Source organism: Mastigoproctus giganteus, chromosome 4, assembly GCF_048544385.1.
Source record: "Mastigoproctus giganteus isolate SK-2022 chromosome 4, ASM4854438v1, whole genome shotgun sequence".
Taxonomy (NCBI): Eukaryota; Metazoa; Arthropoda; class Arachnida; order Uropygi; family Thelyphonidae; genus Mastigoproctus; species Mastigoproctus giganteus.
In genome coordinates, this window is record NC_143578.1 from 47346586 (window position 1) to 47365352 (window position 18767).

General features: G+C 37.4%; 1 protein-coding gene across 4 annotated transcripts in view; it reads right to left on the reverse strand.

The window, feature by feature from the left end:
- The window catches only part of LOC150086693 (protein turtle-like), a 1103226-nt gene that overhangs the window by 873514 nt on the left and 210945 nt on the right, over nt 1–18767 (reverse strand). For all 4 annotated transcript variants that reach the window (XM_090372696.1, XM_090372694.1, XM_090372697.1 and 1 more), the window contains exon 2: nt 15493–15828. In XM_090372696.1, coding sequence (XP_090228822.1) covers nt 15493–15828 — 336 coding nt within the window. The remainder of the gene's footprint in view (nt 1–15492; nt 15829–18767) is intronic.

An 18767-nucleotide genomic window follows, 5' to 3' on the forward strand; every position in this document is an offset into this window, starting at 1 on the left:
CAAATATCATTGCGGTAATCAAGCGCATACCTACACACATTGTTTCTAAAATTTATGTACATCCAAAAATCTGAAGTAACTCAGTAAGTAAGCATTTAAATTGGATGTACGTCTGTAAATATCTGTTGAGGAAAAAATGTTACTGATGTTTCTAATAACCTTCATGCTTATCTAACGGATTATGGAAATTCTCCCTGTCCTGCTTCACCAATTCAGGCCAAGCAAGTACGGTGGTCGTGCTCTTACCGGCTTGGTTTGGTTTGGTTTGGATTTTATTGGCGCATTAGCAACTAAGGCTATAATGCGCCAACTCTTACCGGCTTTGACCCTGTTACAGACCTTCCTCTGATCTGATCTGATTTGTCAACGTTACTTTTTTTTTTTTTTTTTTTTTTACCGAAGGTCCACTACCCCTGATTGTGGTTGAGTTCCCTACAGTTGATTCAATGGAAAATCTTAAGCCTACTATAAGCGTAGAAAACACAAATGCTTTCTACACTTTATAGAGACAACGAGTACGAATTGACATCAAGAGTTCAATGCTAACTGATAACAGAAATTCTCTTAGCCCTTTGATTCCTTTATTTGATAACGCAGGTGTGCGATGGTTTCATAGTCCTAAATATTTTACGTACTATATAAAAATTCCTGCATGATAATTCCTCAAATGATATACAATTTTTCCTGTTGCGTACAGATTTTTCACAAAACGGCATGTTTAAAATACAAGTGAGTCATTATTATTCAAATAAAATCACATTTCACTATGCTTGTTGAAATCCACTGGTTACAGAGATCTCTAAAACAACTGCGACATAAGCGTGTTCTCGATCAGCCATGGCTTTCGTCACAATCATTATACAGTCTCATTTTATGTGGGAATTGGAGCAGAAAACGAAGTTAACACTGGATACAGAAGCAATGCCACACAGAGTAAGCCTGATGGTGGTATCAAAAAGAGTGAATGTAAAAGAGCGGTTGCCCGACCTTAGACGAAAACTGGAGACTGTTCAAAATATGTACGGTATGTGATAAATTCTCTGCTCTTTCAGAAACAAAACTTAGAGAATGGATTTTCGTGGGTCCTCAAATAAGGAAATTCACTTCAGTTAAAAGGTTCGAAAGAGTTGAAAAATAAGTGTGGCTCGACTTTCAGGATGTTATTAACATTTTTTTAGGAATTGCCATAATAAGGATCCAAATTACCAACAGCAGTGGCGGCTCCGGGATGAGTTTTGAAACTACAAAGTTTCAGAAATCACTCAAACCCATAACTGTTATTACAGGTAATGTTTTTAAACTTAAAGTAAAACTATATTCATAAAGTTGTTATAATTCTTTACCTGTTTTGTCCATGCAAAAGCCCTCAGTTGCTCAGAGAATGCTAACAAAGAATTCTCTGATCTACTGAGTTAAAAACGTTCTGAAACACAGCAAAACTGCATGATTCCGTCAGAGGAAGCTGTATACCTTGACCCCTGGGCACAGAAATACCACATAATATAAGTCTCCATTCTAGGTTGTGCTGGATAACTTCATAACCAGCTGCATTAACAGAACGAAATCGTAAAATTGCATTATTGCGTGTGCTATGTCGGCTTGTACTCATGCGTAGTACCAAATAATATTGCTTCATAGTAGATTATAACGAGCGCTGAGTAATTAAAATAATTTATAATTATATAAACTTCATTTGATTTAAAAAAAAAAGAACTGGTGCTTGAGCAAACTGCAACCTGGTCACTAGCCATTACTGCTCAACAGGATGCTCAATAAATTCAGAGTTGTCTTGTAATGTGATCTTAAAACTTTATTTCCTACATTCATATTTCGGATATTTCCTTGAAAATTTCGAAGCCGTTAGCAAGCAACGTTCTTTTTATTTACTTTTACAAGAATAATACTTATGGGCTATAATTATTTTCTATTATGATGGAAATTATTAAAATATAATTTTCAAGAATTGGCGATACAGTTAGGTTCCCTCGGTGATCTAATGATTTTCTGAACCCGAAATGTAGGTCCGAGGATGGATTTTAATAGAAAAAAAAATCCAAAAACGATGCCAAGTTTATTTGGATATTGAAATAAACTATTTTTTTTTCTTTTAATTTATCCTTTTATATGAATAAACCAATTAAACATTTCACATGATAGTGTCTTATTACTTAATTCTGCTTATATCACTTTTTTTTTTTTTCTTCCCAATTTGTAAAACTTCCTTACAAAAAAAAAAAAAAAAAAAAAACCCCGGCACAGCTGAATTATGAAAAATCATTAATCACAACTAATCAACTTTTAAAAAATTTTAATTCACAGTTCGGTGCCATTAAACATGACTGAAATGTAATACAATGCATACATTACCTAACTTGCTCTCCATGTTATTTACTTCTTTTTTAACGAATCAGTTGTAAAGATGGTCAAGATATTCAAGCCATTAATATATCCCTTTCCATTAAGTGACAAAAATTAAAAAAAACACCCACACATACACACATATGAAAACAAACAAGCACATTTTTTATCTGCACTTCTGAAAGGATGATTAAACCAGTATTCCTTGAAAGATAAATTATTTATTTTCAAGTGAAGAAAATATCTCACTGAACTTTTAATTAATGCTACTTTACCTATTTAAATTAGCTTATTTCAAATATCGGACTAAAAATCCCCTTTAGTATTTCCTATATTCGCATTTCCAGTTTTATTGGTTCTTTTGAATGTAACAAGCCCATTTCAGGTGCCGAGGATTTCATCGAACTGCCATCTGTGAGCAATGGAGCGTATAACGATAACTTATTGACCTCATTTTCTTCTTTTCTTCCAGAAAAGAATTCAGTACTCAGCCGGTGATGTAGTTAACTTTCATCGAGGAGCCTCCGACTTGAAATATGGCGCAGATTAAAAGAAACAGGTGAAAGATCATGAATGTTGGTACCAAAAGTAGGTCACTGTTCTACAAGTACTTTGAACTTCCTTTGCTTCCTTAAAAAGAAAACCTTGGCTCAAAGAGAATTCACTATTACAAAACAATGGAAATAATATAAAACTGTACTATTCGCAGAACAATCAGAAAACTTTCTGATCGTTTCGATAACTAGGCAAGGATTTAACATTCCTGGTAGAATTTCAGATTGATATCGCGCATGCGTTGTCCGTAAATAATTATTGCCTACTTTAAATGATAATTCTATTGTCGTAAATAGTAGTTATCGGTATTAAGAAAAATGGAATCTCTAGGACCAAATGGAATCACAGTTATCGAATGTAGTAGCAAATTCACTTCCAATAATCTTTTATTTAATTATGCAATGCAAAATGTTCACCATGTTCTCGATGATATGCAGAGAAACATGCACTAGTCGTGAAGGTGCTAAGGCGACTCCCCACTCCAAAATCTTGAATATCGGCTAGTGGAGTCGACATTCAAGTCACATCGAGGGTAAATACAGGCCCAGCAACCGATTTAAGCTTAAGACGATATCTGGTATAATAATTATTATTAAAATCAGTTTATTTACCATAAGAAACCTTGGGTGACCCCAGGACGTCAATGTGCCAGAAGGGTCATGCTGGAGGCGATGGTCCAGGTTAATCAACTGTGAACCACCTTTCTTCAATAAGAAGGTCTGAAGTGGCCAAACCCACGTACATTCCATGTCTAGAATGGAAAGCAAAATTTCGAATTTCCTTTCCTTTCTCCTTCTAGATGTAATACGACCGATATCTTTTGAGGATATGACCAATATCATAATGAGACGCAAACATTCCTTCCATTTCCAGAATACATCTTTAACAAGTGAATCCTAAGTAAACTATTAAGTGGGAGAGCGGAACGTAACCGGCAGTCTTTTCAAATATTAAGTTCAGAAACTATCGGATAAGATATGAATAATTATTGCTTAATCGTATTTTTCTATTTCATGATATTTTATTTTTATTTGTACTTTTTTTGTTGTTTTAAGTATATTTCACTTTTGTATCTTAATTGTTTCAATTATTTTGTACTTGTTCAGATTTGTTATATGATTCATTTTTTCTTGTTTTGTATGCAATGTTAAAGGGATTGTCTCTGTTTTATATGTAATAATGATAATAGATAATCTCCATCGGCGGAGGTCCAAGATTTTATGAGGGGAGGAGGGGCAAAGGAACCACTAAGCTTTAATAATCATGTTGCAGTAAAAAAATCTACATTTTTTTTATCATAGGGGGAACTTAGCCCCTTTAGCCCCAACATGGGACGCCACTGATCTCACTATTAATCACTCAAATAGTTCCTGGTGGCAATACCGCCTAATTCAAGCTTTTCTGAGGGCTATGTTGGGTTGTTTTATATTTTACCCCTGGTGACTGAGAAGGGTTTTGCTAAGTATGTGACAGTTGCCGCATAACTATGGCAACAAAGATTTATATTTCACACAGAGGAATTTAAAGCGATGAGGTATCAGTAGATTGTTTGTAAATAAGTGTAACTATGGTGGTCTTTCTGTTTTTCTCGTTGAAAAATTCCAGAGAGGGAAACACGTTAAATCTTCATTGGAAGCCAAATAACCCTGCCAATGCGGAAAAAAAATTCAAAAATACCTCCCGTCCCAAAGGAATTATTTCTCAAATTTAGTCGGTGACAGAAATCAAATCGGGCGTTTTCCACATGGTGTGAAAGAACTGTGAAGTTATCAATTGCGTTACAAGCGACAGCCCTTTTGTTCAAGGCCTGTTAATATTCTGTATACTATTCTCCCAACACTATCCGGACACGCATCGGTTTCACAGTGGCATAATTACCAATTGAGCTACCTTGAGGATCACACCATCACGTTGGTGCAACCTCACGTTCCACTTCATCCCACAGGTGTTTTCATAGCGTTAAAATCGGCACTCTGAGCAGGCCACTCCAACTTTTGCGCATTCTTGTACATGAGACATTCTCGAACATCACCACTGGTATAGTACGGAGCATTATTCTGCTGAAACAAAGGGAGCATGGAATTGTTAAAAATATTAATGTAGGCATCGGCGTTCATGGTTTCCCACCTAACCACAACCTCCATACCATATCCCACTTCCTGCGATCTTCATTGTTAGCATAATGCTCTTCGGTAGCAGACGTTTTCCATGCATCGTCCTCACCAGCTCATCGGATCAAAATTGGGTGTAGCAAAATTATCCATTCATGGAACTGATTTTCAGTGCTCTATAGACTAATTATCGCGTTCGTTGCATATTTCAAAGCGAAACCGGTGATTGCGGTTGGAAATGTTTAGGTTACGCGAAGCTTCTCCAATGAAAACAGAGGCTGTGCAACTCCATACGTAGTCTTCTCGTACAGACTTTAACCTCTGTTAATGCCTTAAACCCCTGTTTGACGTTTAGCAATGGATAGCTGACGAGATTTTCATACTACCCTTCTGAATATCCTCTGGTCACGTACAGTGAACTTCCGTGATTGTACTGTGCAGTCCTAGATGGCAGTGGTACCGCAAGCTTCAATACGCAGATACAATAACAATGAATAGAGTGCCCTGCTTTCTGCGGGCAATTCCATTTCAGAATCGCCAAAACAGTTATTGTTCCTCTTCATTCATTCTCATATGTTTCTATACGTTGCAACAATATACATTCGTATGAATTTTCTAAAAATTTTGTGACCCACAGATATTAAAATATTATTAATGGGTTTATAGTTTTCAATTATTACATGCATTTATAGCTGTGTGAAAAAGGATCCGAAGGTTCTTAGTTTTAAATATCTCAGGATGGTTTGAGAAGAAATTCAAACATCTTCCTGTGTGTTTGTTTTATAACACACCACTACTTATTTGGTTATTCACGTTTCTTTTTCAAGGCTAGCGTATAATTCATTTCCATCTCCAGTTTTAACTTAGTTTTTCCATGCCTATTGTTTAAACACTGAATGAGTACACGAAACTCTACCCCATCTCCTCGCCATTTTCTTATATAATAAACATATTGACTTCTGAACGTGCTTCTTCAGAAGCGAGGGAGTAGGAGAATTGCAAATTCTTTCGGTTATGTTACTCGAGGTTACCTGTTCATTTCGTATACATTTTTGATGTTTGCTTACCCACTCCCTTCACCCATCAATGCAACCGAAGTGACTACCAAAATTACTGCTGTCAGTCTTGATGTTACCAGTCTATCATGTAAGGGTGCACGCCTTCATTATGTTAAGTGTAGCTAATTTTGTTACTATTCAGGTATTAAAAATAAATAGAACGAATAACAAGAAAGCACAAGATTGACTCGGTGGTTTGTTTCATGCATCCAATTTCGAGGGCGCCTCCGTAGCCAGGTGGGAAGGAGCAGCAGTGCGTAGCACATGCTTCTTGATTAGACCGGGGTTCGAGCCCGTCACCACCAAATACTGAGTATGCGGAAAGGTCAAGGAATGACCACCGCATATCCCGGAGCAATATGGCCTTAGTTGCTAATGCTCCTAAAAACCAAATAACAAACAAACAAACAAACAATCCAATTTCGATTCGCTTATCTACACAAAATATCACAATGAGTATTTTATTTAAAAAGTGAAAGGCTCTAATGGGCTGGAGATGAACGACATCAGAATTCTCTTTAATAACTCCATTCAACGGTATACAGAATTCAAATAAAGAGAGATAAAAATAAATCAATAATGTACATTTACACAGAAAACTAGTGATTTAAAATAAGGTACAAGAAAAAAAAAAAACAATAATACAGGTAGCTTGCGGTATTCCAGAAATTTAAAGCAATGATTGAATGAAAAGGTACAAGAACAGGATAGCAGGCTCATGTGACCAGCCACTACTCGCGCACCGTCCTGTGACGCCGCGATCCTTCCGAATTATGACTTGTTCACATATGGGGTTGACGTGGAGGCCTGAACTGCAACTGAAGCCAGGGAGTGGTGGTGATATAAAATGACTCTATTCAACAAAGTGATATAGTGACGAGAACGACCTACCATGTAAACTTGATAATTTTCAAATGCGTGTCCCGTTGTCCAAAAATGATGGGAAGTTGAGGAATCTCAACCGCCCCCTCGTGGATAGAAGATAAAAACCAGATCTCGCAGGTGAAAACTACTTTTGCCGTTATTCATGTAGCGCGGAGTGCTTGACGTTATAAACCGCTCTGACTGCAATGAATGTTATTACTTAGGCCAAGACAAGTGGCGTTGGCAAGATGGCACAGACGAACATTTAACTTCTACTGTATTTTCGAGGTGAAGGTTGAGGATTCCGCAATGGCCGAACAACTTAAGCGATTTCATTGTAAACAAAATGTTGATATTTTCTGAAAACAATATCGCCATAAACAATGACTGTGAATAAAGTTTGCCACCAGTTCTTAAAGGTACGATCCAATCTTTAATCTAATCGATGATTGCTGATAACGTGTTTCAGCAGGGCTGAATTAGTTGGTCTCGGACGGTGGTTTACGATTTTCCCAATGTTTTTTCTTTCACAAATAGGCGTTTATAAGCAATTTACTAACAGGACATGCTGACGTTTCATAGCCTGAGTTGCTCCTGTGGTAATTAAACACAGCCCCAACCTGCCTAATATGGAAATTAAAATTTAAAAAAAAAATTACAATATGAAAGTTTAATAGAGCAACTGTATCGAAAGTGACCTGTGTTCACCAAGTACGGAAAAACAAAATCTGATCGAACGAATTGTGCCAAAAAATTGAAGCTGACTGAACGAGACCGTTGGACACTGAAAAACTGTAGCTCGAAAACTATTGCCCTAAAAGTAACTCAAAAACTTAATGTGAGTCTCAGAAATTGAGTTTATAGTAAAACGCGAGACCTTCATAAAGCTGAAATTTGTGGCACAGTTGCTTCTACCAAGCCACTCGTTACTGATGGTAATGCTAGAAAGAAGATACAATGGTGTAAGGAGCACAAAAACTTGATGGATACTTGATTTTTTTTTTTTTTTTTTTGGTAGTTGTTGGCGCATCGGCTTCTGTGGCCATAATGCACCTCACAAGGTTTTTGCAGTACTTTGATCCAAGCCCTAGGCGGGAATCGAACCCGCGACCTTTGGGTTGCCAGGCAGGCACTTTACCCACCCGGCTAGCCCTGCCGGCTCGGATACTTGATGATTGGAAACATATAATTTCAGAGAAATCATCATTCACACTTTTTACCAACATCATAGTGAACTGATGTTTGGAGAATGCCAAAGGAAGGGCATCATGGAGGGCAAAGGAAGGGCATCAAAGGAAGGGCATCATTGAGCAACAATGTCTTGGTATTCTTTAGGTCCTATCATCACCTTGAATGAGCAAATTACACTGATTACTCTGATATTCTGAGTGATCAGGTTCATCCCATGGCGCAAACATTGTTTCCCACAAACGATTCCATGTTTCAAGATGATAATGTTCCAATACACGCAGCCAGATATGTCCAATCTTGGTTTGAGCAACATCAAACTGAGAATAAGCATCTCCCATGCTTGCACAGTCACGAGACAATTATTATTGGGTCACTGTGGGCATATTTGGAGAAGAGAGTGAAAAAGCAAATTTCCTTCATCGCTCATGGAGCTTGAAACGTTCCTCCACGAAGAATGGTCCAATATTCCTCTTAAGAAGTTCAAAATTTATTCGAATCTGTTTCACATAGAACACAAGCTGTTTTAAATGCAAAGGTGGCCCAAAACCATATTACTGCATTCATGTAGCTCTTATCAGAGGTGTTTCTATTATTTTGTCGATCCCTGTACTTGCTAGAACAAATACTGAATGTTCTCATCAAGTTCATGTAGATTTCATCAAAATTAGCGACCACAGATACCCCAGGGTGGGAGGTCATTCTCTGCTCAAATGATTTTTCTACTGGCAAAATGTTCCGCTGTTGCAGGTGTCCGTGGTAGAAAGAGGTCCAATGCAATACCTCTCATTCACCAAATTTCGACAGTTCATGCAATTCGCTAAAACTGAATGGACATCAATGTTATAATGTAAGCCCTGTGAAACATGAATCAGTCTGTTATCATAGCAACCCATGCCAATAAGAAATAAGATGCATCCTCGCACGTTTTTGGTTCAAGATTTGGTTCAACGCATTAATTTTCACTCCAAGACGGGTGGGAAAGAGTCTGAAATTTCCAATCTTCGAGCATAACATGAGAATTCTATCCTGCCACAGTCTTCAATGTTCAAACGGTGCAAATCATTGAATGAGGGGTAATGAGGTAGGTAGTAGCTGTTGTAGGGTTTTAGGTGCATCAGAAACATAGGCCATATTGCACCGTATAAGAAATATAATGTCTGTAATATAACGTATATAATGACTGTAAACTGAATGAGTTCTGTAGTCGATTTGCTGTTTTCTGAACGAAAAACCAGTTCCCAAGAGAAAAAAACCACGCAACCCTATAGAGACTGACTAACTTAGCCACGATGTGAAAAATCCAGAAAAATTCCTCGCGTTATTGACGAGATTCGAACTCAGGTCTTTTCCACTCAGTTTGGGAAGGATGGTGATTATACCAACTTTGCTACCCACGAGGGCATCATGAGGAAGTGCACAAAGCAAGGAAAGCAACTGCAATTCATGTTGTGACAATCGCGTGGATTGATGAACTCATATGTATAACAGAAGAATAACAGCCTCTCCCACAGTCAACCTCCATCCACACCACTCTACCTAAGGTGTAATATGAATAATGAATAACAAGTGAATCTAGGGTACCACGCACTGTGAACCATCTGAAAGGAACCACTGTTTCATATACTTCCCAAGAAGAGTGACATAGATGGCACTTGACTGGAAAGAGCTGTAACAGTGAGTGGTGTAATTTTTGAATGGCACGATGTATAGATTAATTTTTCAAAAAGGGCAAAATAAATTAGCACTTGAACTTGCGGAAATTCTAAATCTATTTTTATAAAATGATTACGTACATCAGATGTTTGGCGGATGTTTCTTCTCACTTTCATTAGTAATTGCTACCCTTGGATAGGGCTGTCCGTTTTTTTTTTTTTAATAACAGATTCATAATTTAAACAGAGGCATTTATTTTGACCTATTTTAACAGAGAGTGAATTACCACTGAAGCTCAACATCAGTGTTATTATCATGATTCATAACAACCAAGATTCAGTGCATCCATCGTAAAAACAATAGGCTATGGGAATTCATATTTCATCAGTTCTGAAAAAATCATTTCAGTGGGAAGAGGATGATTTTTGGATCGTATCATAGCTACCAATGAGATATCGGTCCGCTTTACTCCCAAATGAAAACGTCTCCAACTAAAACAAATTCAGGGCTGTGACCTCAGCAAACAGAGTGATGGCAAATATATTATTCATGTTCATTTCCTAGAACAAGGCCGTAAAATTAATACTGGTTACTCTGTTATCTCATAGAAAACCTTCGACACCAGCTGCAAGGGAAAAAAATAATCGGGCCTGCTTTCCAAAAAGTGTTTGCTTTCACCACGTTAATGCCGGCTGCATTCGAGTGGAACATTTTATCATATCCTTCTTATAATTCTGATTTGTCATCCTCTAATTTTCATCTACTTTCGCTATTGAAAGATCACTAGAGGGCAAGAAATTAAGGTTTAATGATGAGATAAAAAATGCAAACCTAAAGTGGTGTCGATAACAACCGAAAGATTTTTTTATGAAATTGGAGTACGAAACCTCCTCAAAATGGCGGAGCGAATATACTGTGAAGAGAAGAGAGCATGTGGAAAAGTAGCTATTTAAATTGCACAAGTTATTGATAGACTCATAGGGGGAAGCAAAACAAAATTTAAAAAGTAAAGTCGAGTCCAGATCAAATTTGAATACCTTTCCCCTCCCAGCAATAACACACAAATATTTCTGGCAAGCATTCAAAAAAGATTCAGATTATGTGCCAGCGTCAATAATTTTATTTATTAATATATTTAGATACTGTTTGAGTCCACGCCAGAGGCATCAGTGTATCCTGTCTTTAAATCGTGTATATTCTGTGGTCGGCATGGTTGTTCAGATGGATTAAAATACCTTCCGAAACTCACTAACTCAGCCATAATATAAAAAAGCCCATAAGAGTTCCTCCTGTGTAGATGAAACTCGAACCTAGGGCTTTTCCAGACGGTATAGAAGGGCGGCGATCAACCATTGTGATAGTAACCATGCATAAAACATACGATGTTTTGATGTCATTCCTTTGAGGGTTTTGGTGAAGGTTCTCCCAATTAACCTTAAGTAAATGTTAGATAATGCAGTCCTGAAACTAATGAATAAGTCTAAATAAGTATCACACTCTTCTTTTAAGAACCTTGTATTCTTCTAACAAAACTTATTCTTCCACAAATTCCGACTTTTTTTCTGTTGACTAGCTTCTCCGCTGTCACTACAGCATTGATACGTCAAAAACAAATAGATTTACTTCACACATTAAATAATCAGCTAGCTGATTAATGTACAATGTGTGTGTAATAATTACACAGCCGGTCTGAAAAAGCAAGAACTATCTAGACCGATAAGGGACGAACTGCCATCTACTTATAAAAATCGAAAGCACAAAGTCGTAGGCAATTTCTTTGCTTTTACGCAGATGCTCTAAATTTTTTCTGGGTCGTTTCTTGAAGTGATACTTTTTTTGATTGTATACTTGAAGTACTTAGAGGCTGTATGGCAGAATAAGGAAGAGTTCATAAATCCAGAAACCAAGTTTTGTTAGCTGTAATCGCTCACCAGTGGGAAGGAAGCACTGACACTCACCATCTAACTATTATATGTAGAATGAATAGCGATGATCACATCTCTCATATAAAATACATTTAGTTGCTGTTTATTCATTTCTTAATTAGGTTACTAAAGGTAAAAATAGTGTTTTAATGTAAAACGGAGCATGTTATTCAAAATAAATTAAAGATGTTAAGATTAGGCAAAGTATGCGTTTGTAACAAAGCAGCAGTCTCAGTGTTGCGATATTTTTTGTGCACTATAATATAGTAAGTAACAACAGTGAATGTTCATTTAATTAAAAACTTGTTTTTTAGCTGAATATATGACGTAATAGTAATAATATGCATCATGCACTTCAAGCCCTGGGGGGGGGGCAGATAGCACAGTGGATATAATCACCGTCCCCCACGCCGGGTGTAAAAGAACCAAGTTTGAATCCTGTCAGTGACGCAAGGAATTTTCATCGCCTTTTTTTCCACAACGCGGCTAAGTTTGTCGGCCTCAGTCTAGGGTTGCATGGTTTTATGTCAAGAAACTCGAGTTCTTTGTCCATCAAACAAGCAACTCGACCACAGAATAGATGCAATTTATAGAACAATGTACTGACGCCTTATAACCTTAGTTGCTTTGTCGCTAACACACGTACTTCTTATGTGTTTTGTGCCACTATGCATCCAGGGGATATTAGAACCATTGATTGCGATGCCAACTGCTACCAGCTCAGATAAATATAACTGAGCGATCAAAAAAAAAAAAAAAAAAAAAAAAATCAAATTATTATATTAGGGTTACCCGTATTTGTGTCTGTAAATTGCGTGTGTTCTCTGGTCGAAAAACTCCAATTTCTGGGAGAAAAAACGCTAACTCAGCCACCGAGTGAAAAATCCCATTAAAGTTCCTCGCGTCATCGACGGGATTCGAACCCCGGCCTTTTTCACCCGGTGTGTGGAGGACGGTGAAGATACCACTGTGCTACTTGAGCAGACACAACTGAGCGATCAGTACGCCTGGCAGAAGTAGTTTCGATTTGGATACAAATTCGAAGCTACAGCCTTAAATCAAATCAACAACCTGTTTGTGTCACGCCGTGCACTTTAACAACATTTAACAGGTGTACAAAATCTGTCACAGGCTGCCAGTATATGCAGCTTAAAATAAAATGGGAGCCACATCAATTCAACTTCAGAGGAAATGTAGCTCTTATGTTGGGAGATACTAGAATCAGACCTATCTTCGAAAGTTGAACAATACCAGCAACACCGCCCTCAAGCAAAAAGCGACAATGAGTATCACATAGGCTTGCTCACTTGATAATAATCAGATCTGCCAACAGACTATGTAGCCTCCATGCCAGGCACTCTATTATTCTTCACTCGTCATAGCAATAAAATAGCAGGTAAAATACATGTAAATACTGTTGCTTCAGTCTCCAGCAATCTAAAATCCCTGTACTGATTTCGTATTTTTAGATAAACCCTAGTTCGCAGAGTTAATCACAACAGGCCTCCTCCATAAAAATGTTATGATTAATACGTAATAAGCTGAATATTATTGAAGAGATCCATCACACTATGCTCCAGAGTTGGGTCGACCTCCAGAGTTTAACCAAAGCTCAAAATAAAAACAAGAACTCCGTGCTATGCGGAAATCATCGGTGATGTTGCCACAGGGTTACTTTCTCCTGAACCCTAGAAATGTTCAATAAAAACAAGCCTGATGTGAATAAAAGATACCCAGATGAGATGCTGAAGAAAAGTAGATTATTTTATAACACGAAGATGGCCAGCATTGCCCATTAACTACATTTAAATGAATGGCTCGCATATATATCCACAACCTCTAATCGCCGCAAAACTGCAATAACACTAGCAATTCTCGACCACCAACATCCAACCGATGCTTGGCAACGATTTGATTAGCTAAAGACCAACTCAAGTCCATTAATGAGCTCCCCACTACAGTGACTATGGATGAAGACGGTTTACTGAAATTCTTGATAAAGTTCCTCAGTGTCTACTTTCTAGATCCATTATTATCCATCTACAATCGATGCCTGGCCAGCCACAACTTTTCCCTGCAAAACGAAGTCTACTATGAGGCCTCTATAAAGGAACCAACGCCACATTCCTGCACCAATTCAGTCTTTAAGAAGGCTAGAGGCTCAATTTCTTGAACCTCTAGCCTTCTTAAAGACGGAGAAAGTCTCACTGCCTACCATAATGATCCAGATTTTCACTAACAGTCCTTCCCAGGTCAACTGCGCAATACCAGCCACGTCCACCAATAATAACTTTGTATCCAACCACTCAACACATCCCAGCAGCCTTTGAATACTGGAGAGCTGGTCGTCACGTAACCAGGCATTCGTGCAGCCTTTGATGCCACTGCGTTCCCGCAACTGCTGAATCTTCTCCAGTCTCGCTTCCACATTTACAGTGATTTGTTTTGGTTTCTAGAAGTGTTCTAGAAGAAAATTCTCATGCTCAATGATGGAAATCTTTCTCTCTCGCGCGCTGATATGCCACAGGATCAAGGTCTATTGACTACACTCAATGTCTCATTTCTGAGTTAACGGGAAAGATTTCATCAGCTCCCCTGAAGATGTAAAATTACTAATAAGGATCACCTTCGAAGACAACTGAGCATGCACAAACTAAATATCTTTGTTTGGTGTTGATCGGAATGTCACTAAACTAAATAAATCTCTCTGCTTGGTATTGACCAGACTGTCATCACACTAAATTTCTTTGCTTCGTATCTCTTGACCCTCAAATCAACATAAACTATTTTCTCACTCAAACCAAATCCAACATGACTTGAACCTCTCTGAAAGAGCAATACCATTGGTTCACTCCCATGCAGCTCTTGGTATCATCCTCTGAGATTCAATATATCAAAGATATTTTTCAAACAACACATCGGCAAATTAACATATAAATTCTGCTTCCTAAAATGAACTAGCAAAGAGCAGTTACTCTTTGAAAGGAACACAGCTCTTACCCAGACCTACCCTTCCATTCTCTCAATATGAACAACAGAAATTTCCAAAACCCTGAACATTCACAGGTACTTACAGAAAAGACACTTTCTTGGCGGATCTCAGAATCTAATATATGGGAGAAATATTCATGGAGAATCCCCAACCGTCCTTGAAGTCTAGGCCCGCCCTACTTTCCCAACACAGCAGGTTTCCCACCAAAAACTGGGATTTTTTTCGTCCAGCAAAACAGGCAAATCGACCAGAGAACACACGCAATTTACAGACACAAATACGGGTTTATGTATTAAATTACCGGTAATCCTAACATAATATATTGTATATATTTTTTAAATTCAACAGGTGAATATCCGAGAGGTTTCCGTCAACAAAAAAATCTGCTGACAACAAACTTGACGAAGAGGTCAATCTGATAAACGATAAGAGATGGAGGCAACATGCTAACCTAATACAATCTGTGACAAATCATCAGAAACCATTCGAGAAATGTGTGTATATATACATATATAATGTATGTGTGCGTATATTTTTATACACGCAAACATAATTTTTTAATTTAACAAAGGTTTATGCAGTGTTCTGTCAAAAGTAGAATAACGGTTCGACTTCTTAACATTAGCTATCATCAGGAGTATGATTTTATATGGCCAATGCAGATCACCTATTTAATACTGGCCATGTATACAAGTATGATAATTTTTTGTAGACAATTGAAACGTCATGTGTTTTAATTGCGAGCTGTAAATTACTATTTAAATTAATTATTTGGCTACACTTACCATGAACATCTAGATGGACCCATGTGCCGTTTTTTGGTGATTCCGGCGGTCTATTAAGGAAGTACACTTTACACTCGTACCAGCCTTGGTCTGACTCGCGAACATTAGTCAAATTAAGTGAGGCTTGATTAGCTAAAGACACGCGACCCTCATAACCTTCGCCGGCATGTGGAGGATAGCCATCGTACCAGATGTAGATGGGAATTCTGATTCCGTGCTTCTGCCATTGGATGACGTAAGGCACAGGAATGCTCTCTGGGAAATCGAAGGTACAACGAAGGATGACGTCCTCTCCTAGGATGGCAGTGAGGTGTTCTGGATCTTCCTGAATGAATCCTAGTAGGAAAACAAATATAAAATGCATAAAATATTGACTGCATTGACATGATGTTTTAAAATATTATTTATAACAATATTAATTATAAATATCGAAAATATATTAATATTCAATATATTTAGTTATAAATATATTGAATATTTCTAGGATACCGAAAACTAGCTAAGTTTTCGGTATCCGAACGCAACTAAAATCATCCGCTCCCTGTTCTTGGTTATTAAAAAAGTATTCCGTAAGTAAGAAAGTTAACAATTTACTAATACAGTATATCCACAGACGTCTTCTATAGTCGAATATCATATTCGTGTGAATTTTATGAACACAAAAAATGATGGAGCTGTTTTTTTGAGACATATATAACAATATATTATTTCACATATTGTAGTTCCAAAACTAAAAAAATTAAGACATTTTCTACAACTATTTTAGATAAAAAAAAAAAAAACCGATAACAGTGTTGAATAAAAATAAATACGCTAATTCGTTCTAAATAAGTATGCTATATTCGTTTCCGGATTTTTGGTTAGAGATTTCAGTATTTCTTATTGATATAATGAAGTTACTATTTGTTGTTAAAAAATGAACGCTATGTCTGCTCTTAAATGGTGACACAACAGAAACTTTTTTCATAATAAACTGGAATTCAGCTTAAAAAAATGATGGGAGCATTATCTCTATTTTCTTTGGATTCGGCGACTGCGTCCATTTTGAGAAAAAAAAATGCTTTATGAAGAACGAAGAACTACAGTATTACCAAGGGTGAGGAATATCGTCATAATGAAATGTGCTTAGCCAGTAATGATTCTTGTACCGGCACTAACTATTGTCATAATCGCATGCGCTTAGTCAGCAATAATTCTTGCATAGGCACTAACTATTGTCATAATGAGATGTGCCTAGTCAGCAATGATTCTTACGTAGGTACCAACGCTCAGGTGTTGGTCTACAGACAATCAGCGAGAGTTCCACTGTCTCTCAACAAAACATATTCCCATACCATTACACCACAAAGACAATCTCAGACACAATTTCGCTATGCACAGTGATCCCATGGCTTTATGTTATTTTTCTTTTCACGCCCTGATTATGTCATCTTCTCGAAACGATTGAAATCCAGATCGGGACAAGAGAGTTCTTTTGCAGTGTTTCAGTAATCATCGGCCCACCGCAATAATTTCTTGCATGCAGACAATAACAATGAGTAGTGAAAATGTGCTGCTATTGTGTTGTCGTATACTGGACAGTTATTCATAATAAATCATGAATCATTGAAATATAACTATGGGAAGTACCATAGGTAGATAAAGTGGGAGCAAATGATTACGTGACCAGAAATAGCACACCATATTTCATGTTCACTAAACAGGGGGCCTCTCAGATAGTCAGTTGGAATTCTACGAAACTCGCTGTTTTTCGGTTGCCTCTGCACGTGACATTAATCAACAATCTAAATCTTTGAAGCAAATTTATTTCTGTAGCATGTATCACTAAGGCCTGACATAGTTAAGTGGTTAACGCGACACTACAGCGTTTGAGTTGACCATAGGTTAGTTCGTGTCCACTAACAGAATGCGGTTCTGGTGTTCTCTATCTTTTAAACTCCTTTTATGGTCTGTGGCAGTTCCCGAATATAAACAGAAAATAAATTTTCTGTGCAAGGCTCATGGGACAGAATTTTTCGCAGAGTGGTCTGCGCTTGTTAACAGGAGAGAATGCTATTACAAAGATGGGATACACTTAAATAGAAGGGGTGCAAGAAGATTTGCTAATGATATCGTCGCTATTGAAGTCTAACATTGACAAATGCAAGGTACCGCATATGCATAGTAGTAATCTCAGATTGACGTACCAACTGTGTGGTATCATACGCAGGGTGATGGAAAATGAAAATTAGATGGGGTTAACTGTGCAGTCAGGAATGAAGTTCCCTGAGCAGTATAGGCAGTTTGCCAGGACAGCTCATGGAGTTCTGTCAATGATATACAGGAATTTTGCTAGCAGGTATAAGGAGATCATTATATAAAGCAGTGGTTAGGCCGCATCTTGAGTACTGCATACGGGTTTGGAATCTCATTTTAGGAAAGACATAGCTCTGGTGGAACGGGTGCAGAGAAGGGTAACCCGATTGGTGAGGGGAACAAAAAGGTACTCTTACCATCAAAGCTTCAGTTCTGCAAATAGCAACATCCTTAGACTAGGCACCTGCGAGATGATTTATTGTTTAATGCTTTGAACAAACTTTCACCTGTTTTATCTTCTACAATATAAAAATTTTTGACGTCACTGCTTCTATGCATGTCAGAACAAAAGGTGCACATAACGAAGTAACAGACTTGTTTTACAAAATGGACTGAGTCGAGTCAAGTTCATGCTCACCCAGAAGCATGTTGCCGCCTTTCAGACAACTTTATTCTGGACTGCATTAAATATGCATTTATTTAAATCTTGACTGTGGTGTAATATTCCAATATAACTACCAACGACGTTAGGAACAGGATTAATCCTATTCCCTAGTTCACCAAGATTTTTACGTTACTTGCAATAAATTGCTTCATTAACCCAGCATAAAATAAAAGGAAGTTTGCAGATTTCAGTTAGTTCTACAGGTTTGGCTTGCATATTATAAAACTGCAGAGATGTCCCGGTCTGGTCTGCATGAAATCATAATTTCATAATTTCTTAATACAGTAGCGATGTTACTGTATTATGATATTATTATTAATAGGCGATTTTGCAATACACACTTTGACATTCAACGTGTTCCGAAAGGCCTAAAGAACAGAAAACGTTTTCGCATATTTTTATGTGAAAAAATATTCGCATTAGAATATTTTTTCGAAAAAAAAAAAACATTCGAAAAAATATTCATTTTATTCGCACATGCATAAGCGCCTATTAATATTAGCATGTCAGTTCTTCGGTTCATGAAATTTCATAT